Here is a 23,443-nt window from a genome sequence, read left to right on the forward strand (position 1 = left end):
GTACTGCTGGTCACCACTAGCAACCACTGTTGCCATAACATTTCCACTAATGCACACACATACATAGACACACACACCTCAGACATGCCGTAGGCCTACCACATACACACATCCACACACACACACACACACACACACACTTAGAGGGGTGTATTCAGATCAGAATCTTCACAAACTCTCAGTGAGCTCCCTGCTCAGATAAAAGGAGCTGTGTTCTAAAGGAGAGAGGGAGCGGGGTGGATCCTGAGGGATGAGTGTGTGTACTGAGAGGAGGTGAGGAAGAGCAAACACCTGGAGCGTCAGTCTCAGGGCTACGCCCCTGGCGACAGGGCCTCGCTGCTCTCACAGAGGTGGCAACAAACGCAGACGTTCAAACGCCACTTGCACGCTTGCACACACACACACTCCAGGAGAGAGGAACACAATGAGGCAGCAAGGAGGAGAGGAAGAAAAAGACGAAGGAAGTTAGGTGCATCTCTGGGAAACCGATGAATTCGGGCAGAAGCTGCCACTGTTTTTCAGCGTTCAGTGATCAGGACATGTTTATCTGCACTGATCAAAACCGTGCGGAGGTGATATAAACATTGTTAGGGAAACACTGTTAACAGACCCCTTTCAAGCCCCAGACTGGGTAGGAGTTATAGTGCACAGCATGAGGAGATGTCACAGGCAAATCAAAATATAGAACGCTAATGAAACACTCCAGTGGATTGACAACTCAGATTAGGGCCTCATAAAAGGCAAGAGGAGAGGAAAAAAAGTCACTTCAATCACTTGCATCAAGAAGTTATTTCTGCTCTGAGTTTACTGTTGTATTCTAGTTGCCATTGAACAGGAACATTATCTTGCATTAACAAAGCGTAACATTATCACTCTGGAATCTCACAAACATAATGGATATGTTATTTGTATTCAATAGTGGGCACGGCAAAGTGGATAACTGATATGTGACCAAATGTTAATGATAGCCAGATACAACAGGTCACATATTGAGCTGCTGCTGCTGCCGGTGCCCCTCCCCCTCCTTTCCTTGTTCGCGTCTTGCATTCATTAACTCCGCTGTTGGCCTGTTCCGATTGGACCAACGGCACACAAATGAGCACGCACACACATTGAGGGAGAGACGCTTTCAAATTAAAATAATAGGAGGGAAAAACGTCCAGCAATGAATAGTAATAACTGCATTAAGATTAACGAGCACGGCGTGTAAAGAATAATTGCATCTGTCAAAAGATTAAAAATACATGAGCTGTAGCATTTGTTGGGGGAATGCTGGGAAAGCTCGCTGTTGTGTTTGAGGGGCACAGAGAAGTGGGGCCACAGCCAAATGACTGTCCTCCGGTGTACCTGGAGTCATCCATTTTAGCGAGGGGTGGGCTGGAGGGGGGGGGGGGGGGGGGGGGGGGGGGGTTGTGACCTTGGACACTAGCAGCAAGATGTACAGTGACTGCAAGGGCCCAGCACAGAAATACTCTCATTGCTCTGGTTTTCTGTTCAGCTACTGCCGGAGAAGTGGAGGAATGCTGGGAACAGACTACACAATATTTTTGCCTTTTCAAAATGGTCACTGTGTCAGATCAGGCAGAGTTGTACATTCTTATTGTCACTTAGAATAGAGATAACAAGTTATAGTTTTTCAGTTTTAGGTTAAGGGATTCAGTAATTATTACATTGTCTTTACTAAACTCAGTAACACTCCATTACGTAGTGAAGGCTCAGCTTGTTCGCTCTTGTTAAGAGTTAGATGGAGAGTTGATATCAATTTCATCTCTGTGTTTTGAGTGGACAGACTGCATAGCGGAATTAGGAGTCCCCAGGCCCAAAAAGTGCTGTTGGGCCCCTACTGTTCTCCCATTCCCACCCATCCACTATGCACTCTGTACAACTTCTATGTACCCTGATGCCTCCTAGTTCCCATTAAGTCCAGAGCATGTGGCAGCGTCAGTATTTGCCCAGAGACCATCTAGTACTCCGTCACAATAATAACATTACATTTTCCAAGATATGTGTGTGTCAGTTAGTTTATGGTAATTTAATTAAATTAATTAATAATTAAATCACACATTTATTTAGGAATATGCACCAGTACATGTGCATATGCACCACAACTAAAGTAATGAAGGTCCTTAAAGTAGAATTTTACTCAGGGCCTCTCTACAGCACAAGGTCCTCATTATTGGAAAATAATGCTGGACTGCCTGACATGTCCTAACAAATCTGTAATTAATCAAATTACCAAAGAACTATTTCCATGCAGTAAACCTGGGACTTTTGGACCTCCTGAAAGTGAAAGCTGTAGGGCAGTTGCCCACTTTGCCTGATTTGTAATCCAACCTTGACAAACTGGTCTGCGATGTTTTAGCTTGGGCAAGGAGCTGGAGGTATGGGGAGGCAGCTAGCTTCCACCAAAAGAGGAGGAATACACCTTCAACATGTTGTGTCTCATTAGCTGGCTTGCTAATGTTAGCCACTGTTAAGCCTGCATGTGTGATTCAGCTTGCCTGGTGGTTCACTGTGAGAACTGGACTTCTGGACTCTAAGCTAGTTGTTGATGGTCAGTAAATTGTTAAACCACAATGTCTATTTTTTTTTCTAGATGTGTTAAATACAGAATAATAACATGTGGGTGTGGCATGTTTGGAGTTGCAAGACACCTTTGACTGCGCTATGCTGAGTAATGAAAGTAATGATGTAATAATGTAACTACTTCTGCCATTAAATAATTAGTAAAGTAATGTCTGACTAATAAGTGATGAGTAATTGATTACTTAACTTGGCCAGTACTACTTAGTACTGAGTCAGGCCACAGCTCACTCTGACCTTTGTTGAGAAAGAAACCAACTAGCTTCACTTTGTATGAGTCCCAAGGAAAACTAAGGTCAAATGGAGGTATGAGGCTGGTGGTGCAACATCACTTGATGTAGTTTGACACAGGAAAGTCTGCCACTGTATATTCAGTAAAATGACCAGATAGAAAGACTCCTTGTGAATTTATATGTAAAAGAGACTGAGAAAACGTTACCTTGAAAACAAAAGCTATTGTACCGTATTGTTCTTTATTCTTTTATGCTTGTTAGTTGATGTTGGGTGACAGTGGCCTTTCTTTTTATTTTAAAGTCTTTGTTCTTGAACATAACAACTCTTAGTTGACTCTATTCTCTACTTGAGAGGGGTTCTTGACAAAATATATCCCACAAGACGCTCCTGGGCTTGAATTAAGGCCTTGATATAAAAGGTATAGGTCAGAAAATCAAACAGAATACATCTTCAAAGAACAGTATTTCTTATCAAGGAAATAACTCCATTCAAAGTCTGTGTGTGTTGTGTGTGTGTATGTGTGTGTGTGTATCGTGGCACAATATCAAGCAGGGGACTTCAAGGAAAAATGGAGACCTTTAAAAGTCAGCTGCCGCCGTCGCTATTTCTCTGACGCAGACTTTTATCTTGTATTCATTGAATCTGTAAACAGCATTCTCTACTCCTGCCACAAGTGTTTCTCTGATCTAGACTGAGATTGGGCTGCATTTTACTGCCGTCTCCTGCAACAAAGAGCAATACAGTACATGTGCCCTGGCATCGAAATAACAACTGCATAAACACACAATATGTCTTTCCTCCTCTCTAACTTACTGTCTTTCCCCCCTCTATCCCTTTTCCCCCATTGGCCTCATCAGGCCTGAGTTCCACATGAAGCCAGACTTCAGTTGGGATTTTAATTGGCCCTCCACAATCAGCAGCAGAGATCCTCAAGGATGTGTTCGCTCCTCAGCCAGGCTACACTCAAGAACTAGTGCTGGGTTTTGAAGTGGCCTCACGCAGAGTTTTGGAAACCACTCTGAGAGCGCAGACTTTGAAAAATAGATAAGAGCCACAGGGTATAGGGTTTTATGTATCTTATATCCATGTGCTGTTGCAGCATATCTATCTATGGCAAGAAAATTACTTTTTGGTTTGTGTGTTGCTTCATATATACATGATATGTCTGTGAGTATACTTATAAGGTTGGTCCTGTGATAGTGGTATAGGTTTGATGGGGAACTGATGTCCGGGGAGTGATCTTGGAAAGGGGAAAGATAATTCTGAAAGTAATGTGTTTGAGTGTGGTTTTTACGCTTCTGCTGTTGTTGTTGTTGTTTGTTAAGATGTGGATCTCCGGTCTTAGTTGGAGACTCACCTGGGGCCTCGATAAGCTGTTTGTAGATTCCCAGGAACGCAGACTCGGCCTCCTTACTGCGCTTGTTCAGAGCAACCACCTGCAGAGGAGAAGACGCCATTAAGGTAATCATCGACTGATAAATCCTGACATATGTCTAAATCACAATGCAAAGCATACTTTAACATTTGAGGCATTTAAATTGATGCTTTTAGACAGAGAAGAAGACGCTTAAAATCTTAAACAGCTAACAATGAATCAATAGTAGCCAGAGCAAAGGTCAACCTCACAGCATCCTGCCAATAAATGAAACAAACATTCCTGAACGCCTCGTATACAAACTAATATATGTATCTACAGTATGTGTAACAGAGAAATGCTGTGCAGTTCATAGCCTGTGCATATTCACCATCTCCAAGGCTGTGTGTGCTTCTCCTGTACAAGCACTGACAACTAGAGAAACAAGGCATAAACTATGATGATATCTTTGCTGTTTAACTGCCAAGCTGCTGCATGTTGCAAGGTGACATTTGGCCTGTTAAATGTAGGTGTCGGCGCACGCAAGGAGGCTCACCAGTGACAGTGGCCTTCGTCACCAGCAGCACTCGGCACCTGCTATCCTCAGCTCGGCAGGTGATGCAAACCAATTAACGATTCATTAGGAGGGACAAAGAAAGCGAATTAGCCACCACCTGGCCCCATGGAGAGGGCACCTGCACTAGTGGATATGTGGGTTATCCTGCTCCCAGCTCCCGCTAAGACCTCGGGCTTGTTTGTAAGTCAGAGGACGTGTTGCGGCTGCCTCTCAACGTCCTCAGCTCTGCGACAGTAAATCAGATCAGGCTCATCCAAATGACCCCCCTACTCCGAGAGCAGACGGAATTCAAATTATTGTCATCTATTGTCTATGTCATTTCTGTCACTGTTGATTACAGCCTCTATCGTATTAGCTCAATGGACTCCACAACAGAGGGTCAAGTGTGTGGTATGGCTGAGCTGGGCTGCTCCTCATTGGTATGACTGCACTTCAAAAACATCCATTTTGCAAAGAAAACACTTATGAGAATGGTGGTGGTGGTTGTGTGTTGGGGCTGTTTAGTGGGGTTATAAATAAGGTGTGTGGAAAACAGCGAGGGACGGAGAGCCTTTGATTTACTGGAAATGGCTGGCGTCTTCCCCGGGGAGGCATAACGACAGCATCATGTTTAAAGAAATATCATAAAGATCAAGCAAATCCTCCCATCACTCCCACTTGGAGCAGCTCAGAGGAGTTCATGGAAAATGGAAAAGGCTGGAGCCTAATCAATACAGATGCAATAGTCTGCATCTCTCAGCCAGCTCCCTGCAACACTATGCTGTTGTTATACTCAGCTATACCCCACTTTAACCCCCCCACCCACCCACCTACCCACCTCCCCTCTCCTTTCAGGACATGATGTTAACGTTGGCATGTTGGTTTACAATCAGTGAAAAAGTGTGGCCCCATAAACACTGTTTGCAGCTTTATGTGTGGGCTATGAGCAACAACTAGTGTTGGTTCAGCTAAGGTTTGCTTCATCCCCACTGATGAGAGATTGTTTTTATGTTTGCTTCATTTTTACTGTGAACAGAACAAGTTTGGTGACCGAGAGCTCTTTTCAGCCAATATCGGTCCACTGCTCTTCAGCTTGACAATGACCAAAGCTCCAGCAGCACTTTGTGACACCTGGACAAACTATTATCAACCTGAGTTAACACCTGAACTACATGGTCACTACAGCAGGGCTGAACCCACCGCGACTCATCAACTTTTCACTGACAGTCTGCTGGCTGGCCTGGCTTCCTCTGAAGCGTATACATCAAATGAGGCTCCCAACTGCATATGTAAAAAGCCTGAGATCCTGTGCAACAGCTAGGCTCCATCTTCCAGAGACACGTAGGGTCTCTTGGCCCTCCATCATCCTTTAACGAGAGAACACGGAGATTACCTCCACAATCACACCATTAACCTGCCTACAGACGCTAGCAGAGACATCAATCACCCGCCTGCCTGATGCCTTCTCACGTTAGCGCCTGCAATGCGTATAGATACTCCCCCCCCCCCCCACAGCCCACCCTTGCTATCATCAAAGCACTCTGAGGTGTCGTGCATAATATGGGCTGATCAGGGAGTCATCTTCATCTCCATGCTAATCCACCTCCAGCCAAGCACATGGGATTTCAGAGAAAGTCTCATACTAGCAGATACGAGCAGATAAGGTTGTTGTACAGAAAGGTGTGGCTCGAGAATGGACTACAACTGGCAAATCTCTTCTCCTCTTTTGGCTGCAAGACACGGCTCTGGCCCTGGCTTCGGCTCACAGCGCATTCTTTGTTTGCACCCGTTTTGTGATAAAAGATATGGCTACCGAGGGAATGGGCTCGCCGCAGGTTGATTTTACAAGCAGGAGTAAAGCCTGGGGCAGAGTAGCAAGAGAGAGACAAAAGAAACCTGTTAGCGCTCCTCCATAACTCTTCATGCAGCAACAGAGTGGGCAGAGCACAGCCTCTGGGACAAGGCTGCTGGGAAATACTTACTGATAAGCCTTTGAGAATACTTACAGTACCCGCTAGTGAGTCCGTGTGTGTTTGTGTGTGAGTGTGTGTGTGTGCATGTGTGTGTATGTGTTTGTAAGTGTGAGAACAAGCTAGCATGTGTTGGGGAGAGAAAAAATAAATGACGGAGGAGAGAATAAATCTAGAATGAAGTAGAGGAAGCAGAGTGAAGGGCTACTGAGCAACGTACAGATAGAAACAGAGAGATAACGGAAAAGAGAGGTTCCCATAAAGAGCGCAATTAGCAATTATGCAGTCATCAATTACAATTATCACAACTGGTGATTATGCAATTATCACTCTAAATCATCGTTTTCCCCCTCTGCCTTACCAGTTTGCCACCCCCTGTGATTTGGTTGTTTGAGGCTGGGTTGTGATGATGCAGGTGATTAGAGTGTGTGACGATGATGGGGGTGTTGGGCGGGTGTCAAGGCAGAACTTGCACTCTTTGTGTGTGCAAATAAGTGTGTGAATGCTTGGAGCATCATGTCTGCATATACATCTGTGCCTGGATGTGCACAGCATGTCATTTAATTCTCAGTTTTCTGCATGTGCGTGCATACGCACAGTGCAGAAAACTGCACTACTTCCATCTCAAGGTGAATGTGGTTGGTGCTGTGGGTGGTTTGGGGACAGCAAATGTATGGTTCCACAGTCCCTGAGGCCTCTAAATTACCTGTCATCTTCCCCATGATGCAAAGGTCAGTGCACAATCATAGGGAGTCCATCCTACTGTGCTGCTTACGGAGCGCCAGTCCAGCCCACAGGCTGACAGGATGTCACAACAACCCCAGTCCCGCTCCATGCTTATTAGAACAAAACAGTGGGAAGCCCACCACCACCACCACCGCAACACCACTTGTCACAACACCTTCCAGCAGAATTGACTGGATTCCTGACAAACATTTGTATTAATCTAAGTGTTGAGAAAATGAGGCAAAATACGAGCAACTCTCTGCTAATGCTGTGTTAAAATGTGCTAAAATCTGGAGCCAGGGTTTTTTTTTCTTTCTAATTAAATTCTTATTGGTAAAACAATTCCAGTATTAAATAACAACAACAATACATCTGTCATTTATGCAGTCCTTCAACTGTCTGTCCATTTTCAATGCTACCATTTCATTTTGAGCCTTGTATAATGTCAATTTCTAACCCTTTTTCTCTAGTTGTGTTTCTTGCTGAAACAATTAGTAAGAATTTGTCCTGTGTCACTTTCTTCTCCCAGTTCCTCAAGATAGCTCTTTAACTTGCAATTAATAATATTTCAATCAATATTCATCCCTTCCTGGTATAATTTCAAAATATCATGTATAAAGTACCATCCAAGATAGAGGCTTCAAGTATCTGTTGTAACACTGTAGAGCGGGGCAACATAAATGTCTTCAGGTACAATAATACAGATTAGGGTTGCAACTAACAATTATTTGCATTATTTCAATTAGTCTATCAAATATTTTTTAGATAATGGATTCATCATTTAGTCTATTAAAAACAACAGAAAATAGTGAAATGTCTTGTTTTCCCAGAGCCCCATATGATGTATTGAAGTTGCTTGTCTTAACACAAAAATATTAAATTTGGAAATAAATAAAACTGAGAAAATAAAATTTAACTTGTTAAATCATTGAATAAACAATTTGAGGAATAAACCTGCAATCCTACAGTCATGTATTTTTCATTTTCTTTATATGTGATCTGTTGGTTAAAAACAAGCACATGCAAATCCAAAATTTTCCCTTCAGAAGCAGGGGAAAGATCATATTTTACGTGAGCCACCCAGCTCTTGTGCAGCTGTCACCACCGGCGTTTGTTTTGCGTTGAAAGTAGCTTCAGAAGAGAGGCGGCGGGAGGAGAGAGATGAGTTGGTGTGGAGTGACTGATGAGTGGGTGGAGGAGAGGGACAGAGGTAAACACTATTGCAATACAGTCTGGCTGGTGAGAGACCCGTGTACACCCACACACGCACACCCACATACACACACACTTGAACTTGGGAGCATGCAAACACACACATCAAGTCACACACAGGCAGATGCACACTACACACAGACCGTGTTTGAGGGCAGATTTAATCATGGTGACACCCATCTCGGAGCAGTGGTAGCAGCATGGCGGTGGCTGTGGCCGTCTCTGGGTGCCCAGTGAGATGAGCAGTCAGAGCTCTGACACACATCTCGTCGCCACGTCAATTCCGATCAGCGCTGCCTGTCAGTCAACCCACTGCTCTCACAACCGACCGATGCCAAAGCCTCTGCAGAGCTGGCGTCTCAGCCAAATAAAGGGCTGAGCTGACCACACCAATATTCTTTTGTACCACTTATCCACTCGTGAACACATGCTGCAACGACATGCAGCGACAAATTCAAAGCAAAAATACAACCTGCAGTGGCTCACCTGCATGAGTGAAAGTAGAGTAAAACCTTGAGTGTACGGAGCAAATTTTTTAATGCAGGTTTCAAATCATTAAGTTACAGACTCCATTAATCAACCAAGTAGGAAGGACTTTCATATAATTTTTTACGGCTATTATTGCATCAGCAGTCAGTTAAGAAGACTAAGAGTCTACAGCCAAGCTAGCAGTTCTGTGAGGTTGTATTTACACCGCAGGGCTTTGAACTAAGTGCTAACGTCAGCATGGCAATGCTAACATGCTGATGTTAAGCAGGTATAATGTTTACCATGTTCATCATCTTAGTTTAGCATCTTAGTTTTAGCATGCTAACGTTTGCTAATTTCCACTTAACGCAACATACAGCTGGGGCTGATGGGAACATCATTAGTTTTGTAGATACTTGCTCATAAACCAAAATAGGGGACATATTCAAATTTTGACCTGATGATGGAGCAAAATGAAAAGTCAGGGGGATCACCAAAGTTCATCCAAGGGTACCATGAAAGTCTCTAAAAACAAACAAAACAAAATTTAATGCATTTAATCCAACCAATTTCACTCAAAGTCAAAAATATCAACCTCATGGGGGCGCCAGAGGAAAAGTCAGAATCAGCTAAAGTCTTTAGCCTACAACATCTGGGAACCATGAATGTCTGTACAATATTGTGCACCAACAATCCAATATTTCAAAGGATATGTGAAAATTTTGAACTGTTGGAGGCAATAGATGAAAAGTCAGGCGATCACCAAATTCATTGGGATTGATCCTTTGGGAACGACACACTTCTGTATGAAATTTCTGTATGAGATATTCTCGTCTGGACCAAAGACGTGGACCGATCAATAGACCCTAGTTGCCATTGACAGAGCCATGCTGCTAGCAGAGCTGAAAAGGAACATCACAATATATGACTTGAATATGAGACTAAATGAGCGGGACCTTAGGTCAAAGCCCCAGTGGAGAGTGCCGTTAATGACACAGGCGAAGAAGTAAGCAGACCTCCACAGATCAAGGTGGAGCTGATGTAATCCCGACGGACGTGGCACACAGAGTCGCATGAGAGACAGAACATGGCATGAGATTAAACCCAGATCAAAGAGCCTGCTGTCTCCACCTCCCAGCAGGTGTCTTCTGGGTCCCCCACACCATCAACTGGCGGCAGAACCACTGTGTTACCCGCCCTCTCAACAAAACTCAAAAGCACCAGCCTCAGCGCCAACACCTCAAAGTCACAGCAAAGTCAAAGTCAAGAGCCGCTGAGAGACAAACGGAGAGAGGAAAACAAATCTTTTATGAATGTCTTTGTAGTTCAAAAGGCAGGAGTTGTCATTTTCTTTGAGCTTGCGCTTTCAAATGTTTGATGCAGCAGATGACCTAAACCTTGAGGAAAGTGTGTCTGCTGAAAATGTAACTATCATGGTATGATGGGAGGGAGCGGGGGCGTGCTCAGGCTAAGATGAAGGCACCGGTTGATGTGCTGAAAGGGAGGGCTGTGAAAAGTAGTAATGAGTGCACCTGGACTAGATTTCAGTGCTGGGAGAAATGTTAAGAGGAGACATGAGAGGAGAAGTGTAGGTAAGGGCTAATTATAAAAATAAAGTGCCCCCATTATCCCGGCACTGTACTGCCCTAGTGAACAAAGCTACAACAGATGGGGTGTCATGGGTAACTGTGCCAATGTGAGCCAAAGCCCTGGAGTGGATGGACCCTGGCAGGCCACTAGTGGAGCAGGCCTGGCAAGGGGGAGGCACAGCTGCATATCTCGCCCTCAGACACATGTTGACAGTGTTTCTCTAGCCCTGCCTACACTAGTCAAGGTGAGACAGCATGACACGAGGGGAGAGAGGGAGAAAGAGAGGGAGAGAGCGCTCCACTATGATGGATAGTGCTCTCCATCCACCTCTCCTCTCTCTCCCTCTTAGAAAGCTGGTGACTTTCCAGTGAGGCAATTATCATTGCGGAATGCATAATAGCCTAATTAATTACAGGTGTCAGCGCTGCCTTTGTTTCAGCATGGAGGAACATCATGCCAAAGCCGCATCCACTAGAAAGAATAACGCTGATGAACGAGCCTAGAACCACAGCTAGAAGAGCGCAGCTGACAGAGGAATAAAACACTGCAGAGACGACTTGAAGTCTGCCAAACAATCCTGTGTCTATTGCTGACAGAAGATGGATTGAAAACACATGGTGCAAAAATTAGGTCCATTATTTGCTTGATAAATCTGCTGTTGTCAATCTCAGTGCTCGGAGGAAGATCTCAGGTAGGCCCTGCATAGGACAGCTCTGATGGTAATTTGGTTCCAAGCAGCAGAGACCAGCGCGGCGTTGGTGGCAGCACTATCAACAATGAAACAGCCCCTTACCCCGTGTTCCCTGACAAACATGGCATATCATTTGTCCTGTCAGATTTTCCGATTTCATTCATTGTAGTGAGAAAGCCGGAAAGCAGACAATTGCCAGGGAGAGAGAGAAAAAAAGACCTAACAGGACCTGCAAAGGAGAGAAGTGAATGATGGGGCGACTAGGGAGGAGAGACAGCACAGAGATTCCTGTTACTCTCCTCCTCAGCTAAACACAAGCATACATCGTGCAGAACTTAATAGAACGTCACATTTAGTGTGTGTGTACTATACAGCATGTGTGTCTTTCTATGGGGGGTCGTGGCGGTAGGCTGATAATCCCTCCACGCCCCCAGGCAGCGGGGGCTCATTGTAGAGTACATTGAGTCTAATAGGAGCAGGCGCTGCAGTTGTATGCAGCTCTCCCTGCTCCCACTGTGAGAAGAGTTTTACATAATTAATGACTGTTGATGTTTCCCAGGTAGTCGCCCGGCAAATTCACTCCAGACTCGGCTGCCACCGTCGTCGGTTCCACAGAGAATGAGCGACACCAGAACAGACAGCTTACATTACAGGCATAAATAAGGCAATTTTGTACAGTGTCTTCAGACATTACTGTGAGGGGGGTTCAGGGCCAATGACTTGACTTGCTTCAGAGAAACACTCAGAAAGAGCTTTTCCATGTCTTGAAGTCTACAGAGAATTTGCGCTTGATGCGAGTAAAACTGTTTCCTTTAGTGTTTTTATAATTCTGTATGCTGTTAGAGCTGCAAAGACAAAAGCACCTTGCCTTTTCAAGATAACAGTTGACAACTCCAGACAGATGATCATCCGTGTCTGCATGAATCAGTCTAATTTGAATGTCGATCTTAATACATGTGAGCCTGGTGGTCTGGGTTTGTTTGTTTGTTTGTTTGACCACTGAGAGTCTGGCAAGGCCGCAGGGCCCTGCACATACTGCTGGGAGGCAGTCCACATTTATACTGGAGCATGTTAAATTAAACATTTAAACATGACACCAAGGGAAGGCTATTTTTTACTGCTCTCGGCCCACTACTCATTATTAATTTGTAATAACCTTTAAGGCTTTTTGATGTCATACATATTTTACAGAGAGATATCACTCCCAGCCAGACTGGAGAGGGCCTGTCGATGACAGATCACCAAGGTGCCACTGAAATGTGCCTTCAGCTGCTATAATTAGGACCAGGTGAAGGTTAAGAGTGATCTTTGGACTGTGCGTCTATGCATTTGTCTGTACACCAACTCACACTAATGCATCAGTGTGATGACATGCCACCACCCAAAACCACCCAGAAAGAGAGATAAAAGAAGAGACTGGCCAGGGGAGCAAGGATTTTCCCCCAAATTATTTTTCACAAAAAAAAGTGAAAACATCTTTCTTGCAGTGATCTAGCAATCATTTCAGAATTGTAGGTATTTATGAGTACCTAGAGTAAAGGAGTTCATATCATCTGCATAAATCAGCTGAGTTGGGGGAAGGGGACACATTAACACCCCACTCTCTGTCTCCTTCATACTCCTCTGTTAGAGGGCTGGCCAAGGCCCATCATGCTCCCGCTCAGCTGGGAGGCCCTCCATGCCCGCTGGATGCCAGCCTAAAGCTCATGTACGCTGGTGCCAACACGCCACTAAAAGCTGTAAAACAAATGAGCTCTGTTTGGTTAATGTACACTGATTGACCTCTGCTGCCAGGCATTTGATGTCATGATTGTAATGACCAGCTTTCCTGCCTGATCCCTCATATACAATGTGACAGGCACGAGGTGGCATTTCAACTTGAGTGAATGAGGGCTAATCACATGAGATGCCTACAGCAGCAATTTTCAAACATATATCCAAGCAACTATGGATGAAATTATGAAATTCTAAATGTATTTATTCATATTTCTCAAAAGTATCAGTTCACCCAAAATTAGCCATGCGGAGAGATTTGGATTGATTTGTACAGTGCTTCAAATGAAAAAAGCAAAGAAAGGTGTGAAAGTAAGCTAAATTTTTGTAGCAGAATTTAGTCTCTTCTTGATGCCTACCCCAGTAATCATCTTGCAACCTCTTCATCCTCCAACTCCCAGGTTCGTGACCACTGACCCATGCAACATACTGTCAACATGCTGTTTTCATAATGAGCATTTTTTTCAGTAGAAAGTAGATACAGTTTTCACAGGGACTAATTTTTATGTGTGAAATAGGTGCAGTAAAATGTTGACAGTTTGGTCTGTGGATTATCCAGAGTAACAGGGACATTGTTTCTGGAAACATGTGCTGCCATTTTTAAAAAAATCTAATTTAAATTTTCAACACTGTGAGCATCACAAACTCAAAAAAAAAAAAAAAAAATCCAAAAAATCTCATTCACATCCATTATACTGGGGTGGAAGCAGATATCTCAAAACCTGGACAAATAAACAAGTATATCTGCATGGTTAAATATCACTAGTTAAATGAAAAAATATGTTTTTTGTAATTTGCGTGAACTGACCCTTCAAAAGAAATGCCAGGAATGTCTTAGAAATAAATGTATTTTTTGCCTGACAATAAAAATTCTTTTTGTTACATCATTTTGAAGCAGATATTCAGGAGCACTAAATTCATCTTAAACAGCCTCAGAAACAACTCTTCAGCAAGCTTTATATATAGGACCTGACTTTATCTATTGGATGCTGAGCATTACATAACCCTCCATATGCTCAGAGTGTAGGACAATTCCATACGGGTTATAAATAAAGAAACCTGACGCACGGCTGCAGCCACTGTGATTTGGGCAAGTTCTCACATGGGATGTCATAGTTCTGCAGTGCTAGCCCCACTGCTATTTCAGGCTCTGCCTCATTAGAACATCCTCCATGAGTGAACAAAAAAAAAATATAACAGACTTTACAAAAGACATTTCATTAGGGAAGAGAGAGCATGAAGAGAACATTCACCCTCCCAGCTACAGTGCGTTCTAGGCTAAAACTCAAACATGCATTTACTACATCCTCCATGGATATGGAATGCATTGCTGTAACAATTATTTTATCCCCACACACATCCTTCACTGTTGTTGGTATATAGGATCTAAATATTAACTGGAAAAAGCTTAAGGACATAACAAGTAAGTTTGACCTCAGCCAAGTAATCCAAGGCCCCACTAGAATCACCCCATCATCTCAATCAGCATTCTCATTAAGCCAAGGTTAGCCCATGATAGGAGGACTTTTCAGCATCTATGTAATAAAGTTGTAAACAAATTGAGAAAGGCAAAACCAAATTTCTTTACTGGTCTTATAAATGGTGCTAAAGGCAATACCAGGCAAGCTTGGGAAAACAACAAGGGGGGTAAAGGGTTTGAATAACAAGTTCAGGCAATTCTAACTTAAGACAAAGACCCAATTTCTTCTGTGTTTAATAATTATTTTATAGATTCAGTTAAAGAGCTGGCTTGAGATTTTGGCTTAAGAAGTAAGGTCATTATATCACCAAATTATAATCTCCCTGTTTTTAACATCTCTGAAGTGTTAGAGTCCTCCATAACCAAAATCTTGAGCCAGTTTAAAAGCTCCAAAGCCAAAGATGTTTTTGACTGTGTATCCTTGGTACTCCTATCACTCATCTTGTAAACTTGTCAATGAAACAATGCTATTTTCCTAATGCCTGGAAATCAGCAGTAATAACCCCTATTTTTAAGGCTGGTGATCCAACTAATGTAACCAATTACAATTGCAATTTGTGACCAATTAATAGCCTGTCTAAACCATGGCCATTTCCCACTGCATCCTATGCAGTTTGGATTCAGGGAACATCATTCCACAGAGACAGCAAATTGCTATTTTATTAACCAAATTAAATCCAGTCTTGATAAAGCAGCGGTTGTTTTCCTTGATTCTAAAAAGGCTTTTGATATGGCCAATCAAGTTCTTTTATCCAAATTGTCAAATTCAATTTCTCTACTAACGCGTTCACATGGATGGAGTCGTACCTAAACTTAAGAAAACAATGCAGAGGAATTATTGACACTTGCTCATCTTTTTCTGACTGCACCATTGGAATTCCACACGTATCATACATTAATGATCTGCCTGATTTGCCCAGAGGTCCACATCCAGATATATGCAGATGATACAGTTATTTACACTCACGCTAAAAGAAGAGAACAAGCTGCTTCCAAATTCACTGCAGTATTGAACAAAGTATCAGACGGGTCAACTCACTGTTGTCTTACTCCTAACATAAGCAAAACTGTAGGTATCTATTTTTCTATCAAGAGAAATGACAGTCCTTCCTAGTTAAAGGAGAGGTAATAAATATGGTTGAGCACATCAAGTATCTGGGCATAATTGTTGATAATATCTTAAATTTTAAGAAACACATAAAAAAGATCTCCAGAAGTGTCAGAGCTACCCTAATGAATTTTAGACATACTAGGCACCAACTGCCTCTGGCTGCTGCTAAGCTTTTTATGCACTCAATGATTTTCTCACACTTCTTTCTGCGCTACAAGCTGGTCCCAGGCAGGAGTGACTACGCTAAAATCATGATACACTCTTTACACACTATCTGTGAAAATTCTTGACTGAAAACAAGGAGCTACCATCATTGTACTATCATACAGAAGTATAATTTATTGACCTTTGACAGTTTTCTTTGTTTTGCAGATATGTGTCTGATGTATAAATTAATTCATGATCTTGCGCCACCATCACTTAAACAATGTGTCATTCTGCAGGAACAATGCTAGGTAGGTCAGGGCATCAGTCAGAGGTGACTGCTTGGCTAAATTTAGGAAAACGGCTCTCAGGCAATCAGCATTTTCAGTCAGAGCAGCGATAAATGGAATTCCCACCACCCATATCAGAGAATGCACAAGCTTCAGTATTTTTAAAACAACACTTAAAACATGGCTCAAGACAAACCAATCATATGATCACTGATCTAAACCTTTGTATGGAACCAACTGTTTTCCAACATGGAGAGTATGTAATGTATATTTTGTATGATGTTGTTTTATATATGATGTTGCTAATTGTATTGTTTTTAATTGTTTGCATTGTACTATATTGTTTTTCAACATCTTCCTGCCCAGGGACTGCAGATGTATATTAGCTATATAGCTAACTCTGGCCCAACAGTTGTGTTGTGCATGGCCCCTGTTAAATAAACTAATAAACTAGACATTAAGGGTAGATGCATTGTGAAGACACACACACGACGTGTGATATCCAGGTATGCTATAGTACAGAGATCTGTGTCACATGGTCCCACAAGGAGGAGTTGTACAGGGCTCGTTGACGGGGACACAAACACGCAACTTGCCACAATGACGGCAATTACCCCACGTCCCCTGCCTTCAACCTGAGTGTTTGCAAGTGAGAGAGGGGAAGTGAGGGACATGTGATTATGCATGTAAGTGTGAGTTTTTGCACGAGAGAGGAGGCCAGAAAAAATACACATTATTGCGTGACTGCCTGTACCTGCCTCTGTGATTGTGTGTGTGTGTATGTGTATGTCAAAGCCTGCCTGTGGAGGCCCTCTCACACCACAGCAGCTGGCTAATTTAGTTAGGGAATAGCTGGCTGTCCTTCAGGTGAATGGGCAGAGATTGGTCTCAATATGAGATGTAATAAAACAAGCCCATCACTGGATCTCACCGTACCTTCAGCTGTCCTTCACGTGTCTTGCCAGAAGAAGACATACGCCCACAAACACACACACACACACACACACACACACACACACACACACACACACAAACACACACACACACACACACAAAGCTCAAGGAGGCAAGGAGATCTAAAAGGTTTGATATTTTGAAGAAAACTATGAAACAAATGTCGCTTTTCAGTTATTTTAGATTACCTAAAAAATATTTATTTATATTTTTCACCACTGTCAATATCTATAGAGATAAAAGAACAACCAATATATTGATTTAATACAGTATCAAGAATATTTAGAATTTTAATATCTTCATGGATATATTTGTATCAAAGTGTTTCCCTTACTTGTCTGCTACTGTTATCTACATTTGCTTCAGTAAACCCTGTGCAACAAAATCCTGTACATGTTTGTGTTATCCAGGCATTTGTGACTTCATGCATCTCCATGTTTCCTCCTGACCGACTAACAGTGCCTCTCTGTGAGGAATGAAACATGCTTGAGCTCCCTGATTCCACCTGTCCTCCTGTTTGGCTGCAGCTGACTCTTGTGCCTTCCTGCCAGCTGCTAGCATCCTGGACCTGGTGACCAGCAGCTTTTTCCCTTTTGCCCGTCCCCTCGGCTCCACTCCAGAGTGGGCACTCCACTCCAGCAGAAGAGCTGGAGCCCTACTGCTAAATCCACTGAGACCCAATTACAGGGACAGTGGGAGAAATCACGAGCAGAGACGCAAAGTTACTTTGCTTTAATTAAGGATGTGTTTAACACTCTCCTCAGGCCACCGTGGCCACTTTATGCCTCTGATGAAACAGAGAGCCCTGCAGTGGGACTTTAAAACATATATCTGTTTGTGACAATGGCAAAGAACACTCTGATCTGTGGGCTTAGATATTTAAGCGCGGCGGGTGTGATTTAGGGTGTCGTATTTCCAGTGTAAAATAAGAATAAAACAAGCAGATCTCTTAAAAGTGTAAAAACACATTTGATTTGTGGAAGAAGAAGCTACAATTCAACGTGCGGTGTACATCAGAGGAGTTGCTCCCCTCCCTGGAAAGAAAGTTACTTCTCTTGCAGCTGCTTGTTTTAATAGAGCCACATGTTAATTAGTATTGTAGTTAATCCCATATTAAAGAGACCCAAACTGTCAGGTCATATTATAAACAATCAGTCCTAATGTTCGTGCATGTGACATTTGGAGCTGCTATCTCTTCTAGCAAAATGTTCCCTAGGTACTAATTGGCCTACTTTACGCTGTCTTTCTTTGAATTGCCAGTTTCTTTATCATTTAGGATATTAGGCTTGACAAGCATCATCCAATATACCATAGGCCCACTAAAAGTGGAGAGGAGCTGCATCATTTTTTTGCAGAGGGACAGCAAAATTGGAATAAATGATTTACACTAGCATGTATACTGCAAGATCTACCTTCATGTGATATTAAATACAATTTGAAAGAAGAATAAAAGTTCAAACACTTAGCCAGCAGCAAAGTAAGTGTAACTTTTCTCTGCTTGCATTATTTAAGATAGGCTCCATCATTTTATCAATCTATCGATCTCTCACCAGAAAGATGAAAATGGAAAAATAATGAGGCCGATGAATGCTGTGTAAAGAACATCAATGTGCAAAATTTAATTATCTGTGCTGGAAAGAGAAGGAAAATGTGTCGGCTGTTTTCTAAAACAAAAAGAAAGTGAAAAAAGGAGCAGTTAATATTTTTCCCTCTCTGCATATTTTAATTACCAGATCAATCATAACTACGTACTGCAGTACTGCAGAGAAAAGAAAATTGCAAGTCTAAATGAAAAACAATAGATTTGCTTTAAAGTCTTCGCTCTTTTGAAGTCTAAATTAAAATTTCAGGTACCTTTACAAGAGCCTTCTTCAGAAAGTTATGATATTTAATTAGCGTGTTTAGATTTTGCTGAAATTAAACTTCACAGCCAAGCATCATGTGAAATGAAGACTGGTATTCCCGGGCTTCAGCGGGGGGGAAACACCACAGATGAACAGAGGGAATTAAATCACTTCAGCACATGAGGGATGCGTATCCTCTGACAGAAACTCATGTTCTTTTGACTTGTGCTGCCACTGGCTTGATCGGAGGCTGGGTCTCGGTGTTCAATGGAGTGGAGAAACAACTTTGCTCTCTGACTGTGTCTGTGCAGCTCAGATTCTGTGCCTGAAATCAGAGAATCGCGCCGTAGAATTGGTGAAGCAGCTCTCCCGTTCTGCCTTTTCCTCCTCACATGAGCTTTTCCTGGTTGTACGAGCGCTGATGTTTATTTCTCCTGGCATGTCCTTGCCGGCGCTGAGCCACCGATTTCACACATTTTTATTGGCTAATTTGACTGTGCTCTTGCCAGCAGCTGAGAGTGAGCCAGGAGTCGGAGAATCTCAGGAACAGTGCTACTGCTGCTACTAGTGTTGCTGTTCTCTGATTTAGGTTGCCTGGAGGGACACTCTCACCTGTCTCATAACAAGTAGCTGACCATGTTAGACTGAGGTGAGCTAGGTCTTACAAAACTACCTCCTAGATTAGTTACTGTCTGCTGCTGGTGAGTGTCTGTTTGGTGAGGGGTCAGAAGGGGAGTGTGATTGCCTGTCTCTTAAGGTGACAAGGGTTTAGAGGAGCGGATGTACAGCCAGTCAGACGCCCAATAGGAGCAGTGCAGCCGGCGCTATGTGTGCGTCCATCCTCAAACATGGCTAACATTTGCACAGCAGCGGCAGTCAGGCGTGACGTCTCTGGGCTCTGAGGTTTGTGCTGTCAGGACGGTAGAAATTAAACCTGGCACTGCAGAGCAGAATGTGCTGAAACTCATCAATTCCACACGGCTAGAGAGCCAAGTGCCTATTTATAACACCCCACCCCCCCTCTCTCTTCTTTACCTGGTGTGCATCCCTGGCTCTAAACACGCATCCATAATGATGAATACACCCAACTGGGACGCTCCGACAGGGCATCAGTCAGGACAGGAAAACAAACACACCAACACACACACACCATCAGATCACAGCACAGCAGAGGAGGGATAAGACTGACACTAGGAAGGCTGATGGAAAGGTTGAGGCATCTCAGCATAAAAACACCCAGCAGAATCACAACAATCAGTCACCACAGAGGAAACAAACAAGGGCAGTCACATATATTAAACTTCTTCAAAAAGGCCCAATCTGGAGCTGAAATATGGTGTACCACTAGTGAAAACCAGCCACCCAACTACTGCTTTTGTTTATGTAGTGATTTACTGAATTGGTGATATTTCATTTTAAAGTGAGCCTCTGAAAAAAGACAGGCACCATTTGGCAGGAATTATTGTGTTATACATTTGCTTTTGGGTAGAAAAATATGTTTGCTTTTATATTTGGAGACAAATATGACCTGTATTATGAGTTTAAAAATGCTAATCAAGGGTTGTTGCATTGTTTTCATTTTAGTTTGCCCTTCATACATTTTTTTATACTTTATGCTGATATTTTTTGATAGCAGAAAGATTTCATTTTCCTGTTACAAATGAAAAGTTACATTTATAAGCAATAAAACGAACCCTGGCTTTAATTGAAACACTAGACATTGTTGATGCTACAGTTTTACTTGGTCTTGCTAACATTACCTTGCCACCTCACCTCAAAAGCTAGGTAGAAATTGCTGTGTAGTTAGTATCACACTAACACAGTATCCTGTGTTATTATGACCTCTGTATTGTCCGTGTTTATTCATCTCAAACAGACAATGTACCTTCTGTTCAGACGTTAGCTGTAGCTAGCTAGCAACATATGCACTAACTGTTCAACTGTGTCCGATATCCTTTCTTAATTATTTCCCTTCTTACCTTCCAGTTTCTCTCTTTTTTCCCGTATTCTCTGTACATTCATGAATTATAGTGATACAGCTTAGGATGTGTGCAAATCTTTCACTTAAGTTGAAACATTTTATATTAGCACTGATGCCTCTTTGTCTCAATTTGCACTTTCTAGAGTGCAAATATGTGTCTGTTCACATAGACTCGCATCTTTGCATTGACATTTATATGCATTCACATCACCTTTAAAATTCACTTCACGTTAAGTCTATCAGCACAGTGGCCACAGTGGCCACACTGTTAAGCAGAAGTGACGAAGGCTCACATTAGAAGTACTTAAATATACATGGGTCAATGAACAGTGATTACAGTACATAAGAAACTGAATATAAAAAAGGAGACTAATTGTAAATTGAGTGGCGAATGTTTTTCTCATGTGAAATAGTTCTGTGAAATGAAATAGAGCCAGACTCTTCAAAAGCATTACTGTGATAAAAATCGGACAAAAAAGGCCTTTGACTAGGCTATTTGTTCATTTGTCGATGTATGGACTTTGGCATTAGATGAGAAGTATCAGAGGTGAGATGGACAGCCCTACAATATTTGATCCAATATCCACATATAAGCTTGTTCATCTTTGACTTATCATAATCAATAAAAGTAAACTTAAAAGTAATAAGGACTGAAACTGTAAGATGTGCCTTGAGTTTGGGTCAAATCAGCTTTTCTGCACTGATGTGGAGAACAGGTGTGGACATTCACCCTCTGGAGACAGAGAGAACGGAAAAGACTCAAGGAAGGTATTATCTAATGTCCAATTACACTCCCACGTCCCCCCCCCTCACATCCCTCCCCCTCTGCTCTGCTCTCTGCTCTTCCTACCTTCCTGCCTCCCACCTTCCTTTCCTCTCCTTAGTATGAAGAGGACACAAGTGATCAACCAGGAGCAGAGAGCCAGTGGTTTACATGGCCCTGGAGCCCATTATGTTCCCCACAATAGGCTAGAGGCCTGGACATGCTGTGAATAGGTAATGGCCTGGAGATCCTGGGCCTGGCCTGCTGCTCAATGAGCCTGAGACAGCCGAGCAGGAGACCGGCATTAGAGATACCTCGTCAGCCCCGTATGAAGCAGTCTGGTCATAGCCAAGGGGGAGGCAGGGGAGGGTGGGAGAGTGGGAGTGAGTGAGAGGAGCAGGAGAATGTTGTAAATGCCCCTTACATAAGATAGGGCATGAATAATAACACAAAGGGAATATTCAGAGGTAACTGTAAGGCAGGGATCTGGTTTATTGGCACAGAAATATGGGACCATAATGTACAATATACATGGAAATCAACACTAGCTTGCTAATAAAAAACTGTATATAGTCTAGGAGCAGCTTTTGCATCAGACTGTATGACTCTGCTGCTGTTCAGACCCCACCTTCCCAAGTTAGCCATCCACTCAAGCAATCTGTACCTAATAACTGCAAGGTTTAGCCCATGATGAAGATCTAACTTCATTGAGCTGGAAAAGCTGTAGCATCGCAGAGCATTTTTCCTAACAGCGCAGTCCCTCATCTATGAAAGTGCCATAGAGCCCCTCAGACAATTAGGCAGGGAAAAGCTTTATGACCGTTAGACTCACTCATTGAGCGGCACTCTCACCGCCAGCACTGCCAGGAGCGCTGGCTCATGCAGAAAGGTAATTACGGAGCCTCTCATAATGACACGGAGGAAGCTTGCGTCATAACACCCACAGCCTTTTATCATGGCGCTGTAATTAATTATCATCCTTTACTCTTTGATTCATTCCACTATTCATAACATATTCATACATTCAAGAGAAATTATCATTTCCTTCAGGAATTAATCAAAAGGAGGAAGAACTGGTCGTCTCTCGATGGATGATCAAAGACGGTGTTTGTCTACCTCGCTGCATGGCGGGCGAGCTCAGGGCAAGGCACTGCGGGCACGGTCTCTGAAAGCACTGAAACACTTTACTCTACTACTCCAGGACTCTGGTCAAATCATCTGCACAACGCTTTACATTTGAGTTAGAAACAAGCAAGCTGCAGATGTATCTGATAAATGAGAGGTAAAAGAATATGACAATCCAAAAAACTATTATGATTTTTGTGGTACATTATACCTTGGTTCTCCTGTCATTCTCCACTCTACAGTCTGACAAAGTAGATTATGAAAGCAAACTGTATTGTTACATGATCAGCTGTGTGCAACAAATCGATGTACAAACTATAATAGCACAAACTCATTGCATCTGCTTTTAAGTTGACTTCTTTCCACCTTTCCTGAACATAGAAGTCACACTTACAGTATATTGTAGTATATAGGTGAACAGCCATTTTGAGATCTCTTTCTTCAGTTTCATGGAGTTGAAAAGCTGCTGTATAGTCAAAATGCTCTCATAGAAAAGCAACAACAACATACACAAAAACATTGTCTTCCCCCACATCATCACTTCCCAACCTCAGGGGAAGAAATGGCACAGTTAGACTCATAAACAGGTGTCCA

The 23,443-nt window shown here is 42.8% G+C and overlaps 1 protein-coding gene across 1 annotated transcript in view; it reads right to left on the reverse strand.

Moving 5' to 3' along the window:
- cux2b (cut-like homeobox 2b) overlaps window positions 1-23,443 on the reverse strand; it is an 88,146-nt gene that overhangs the window by 22,578 nt on the left and 42,125 nt on the right. Inside the window, exon 4 of the mRNA XM_067602245.1 lies at window positions 4,175-4,253. Within this exon, the coding sequence (XP_067458346.1) occupies window positions 4,175-4,253 (79 nt within the window). The remainder of the gene's footprint in view (window positions 1-4,174; window positions 4,254-23,443) is intronic.

Source organism: Thunnus thynnus, chromosome 2 (assembly GCF_963924715.1).
Source record: "Thunnus thynnus chromosome 2, fThuThy2.1, whole genome shotgun sequence".
NCBI lineage: Eukaryota > Metazoa > Chordata > Actinopteri > Scombriformes > Scombridae > Thunnus > Thunnus thynnus.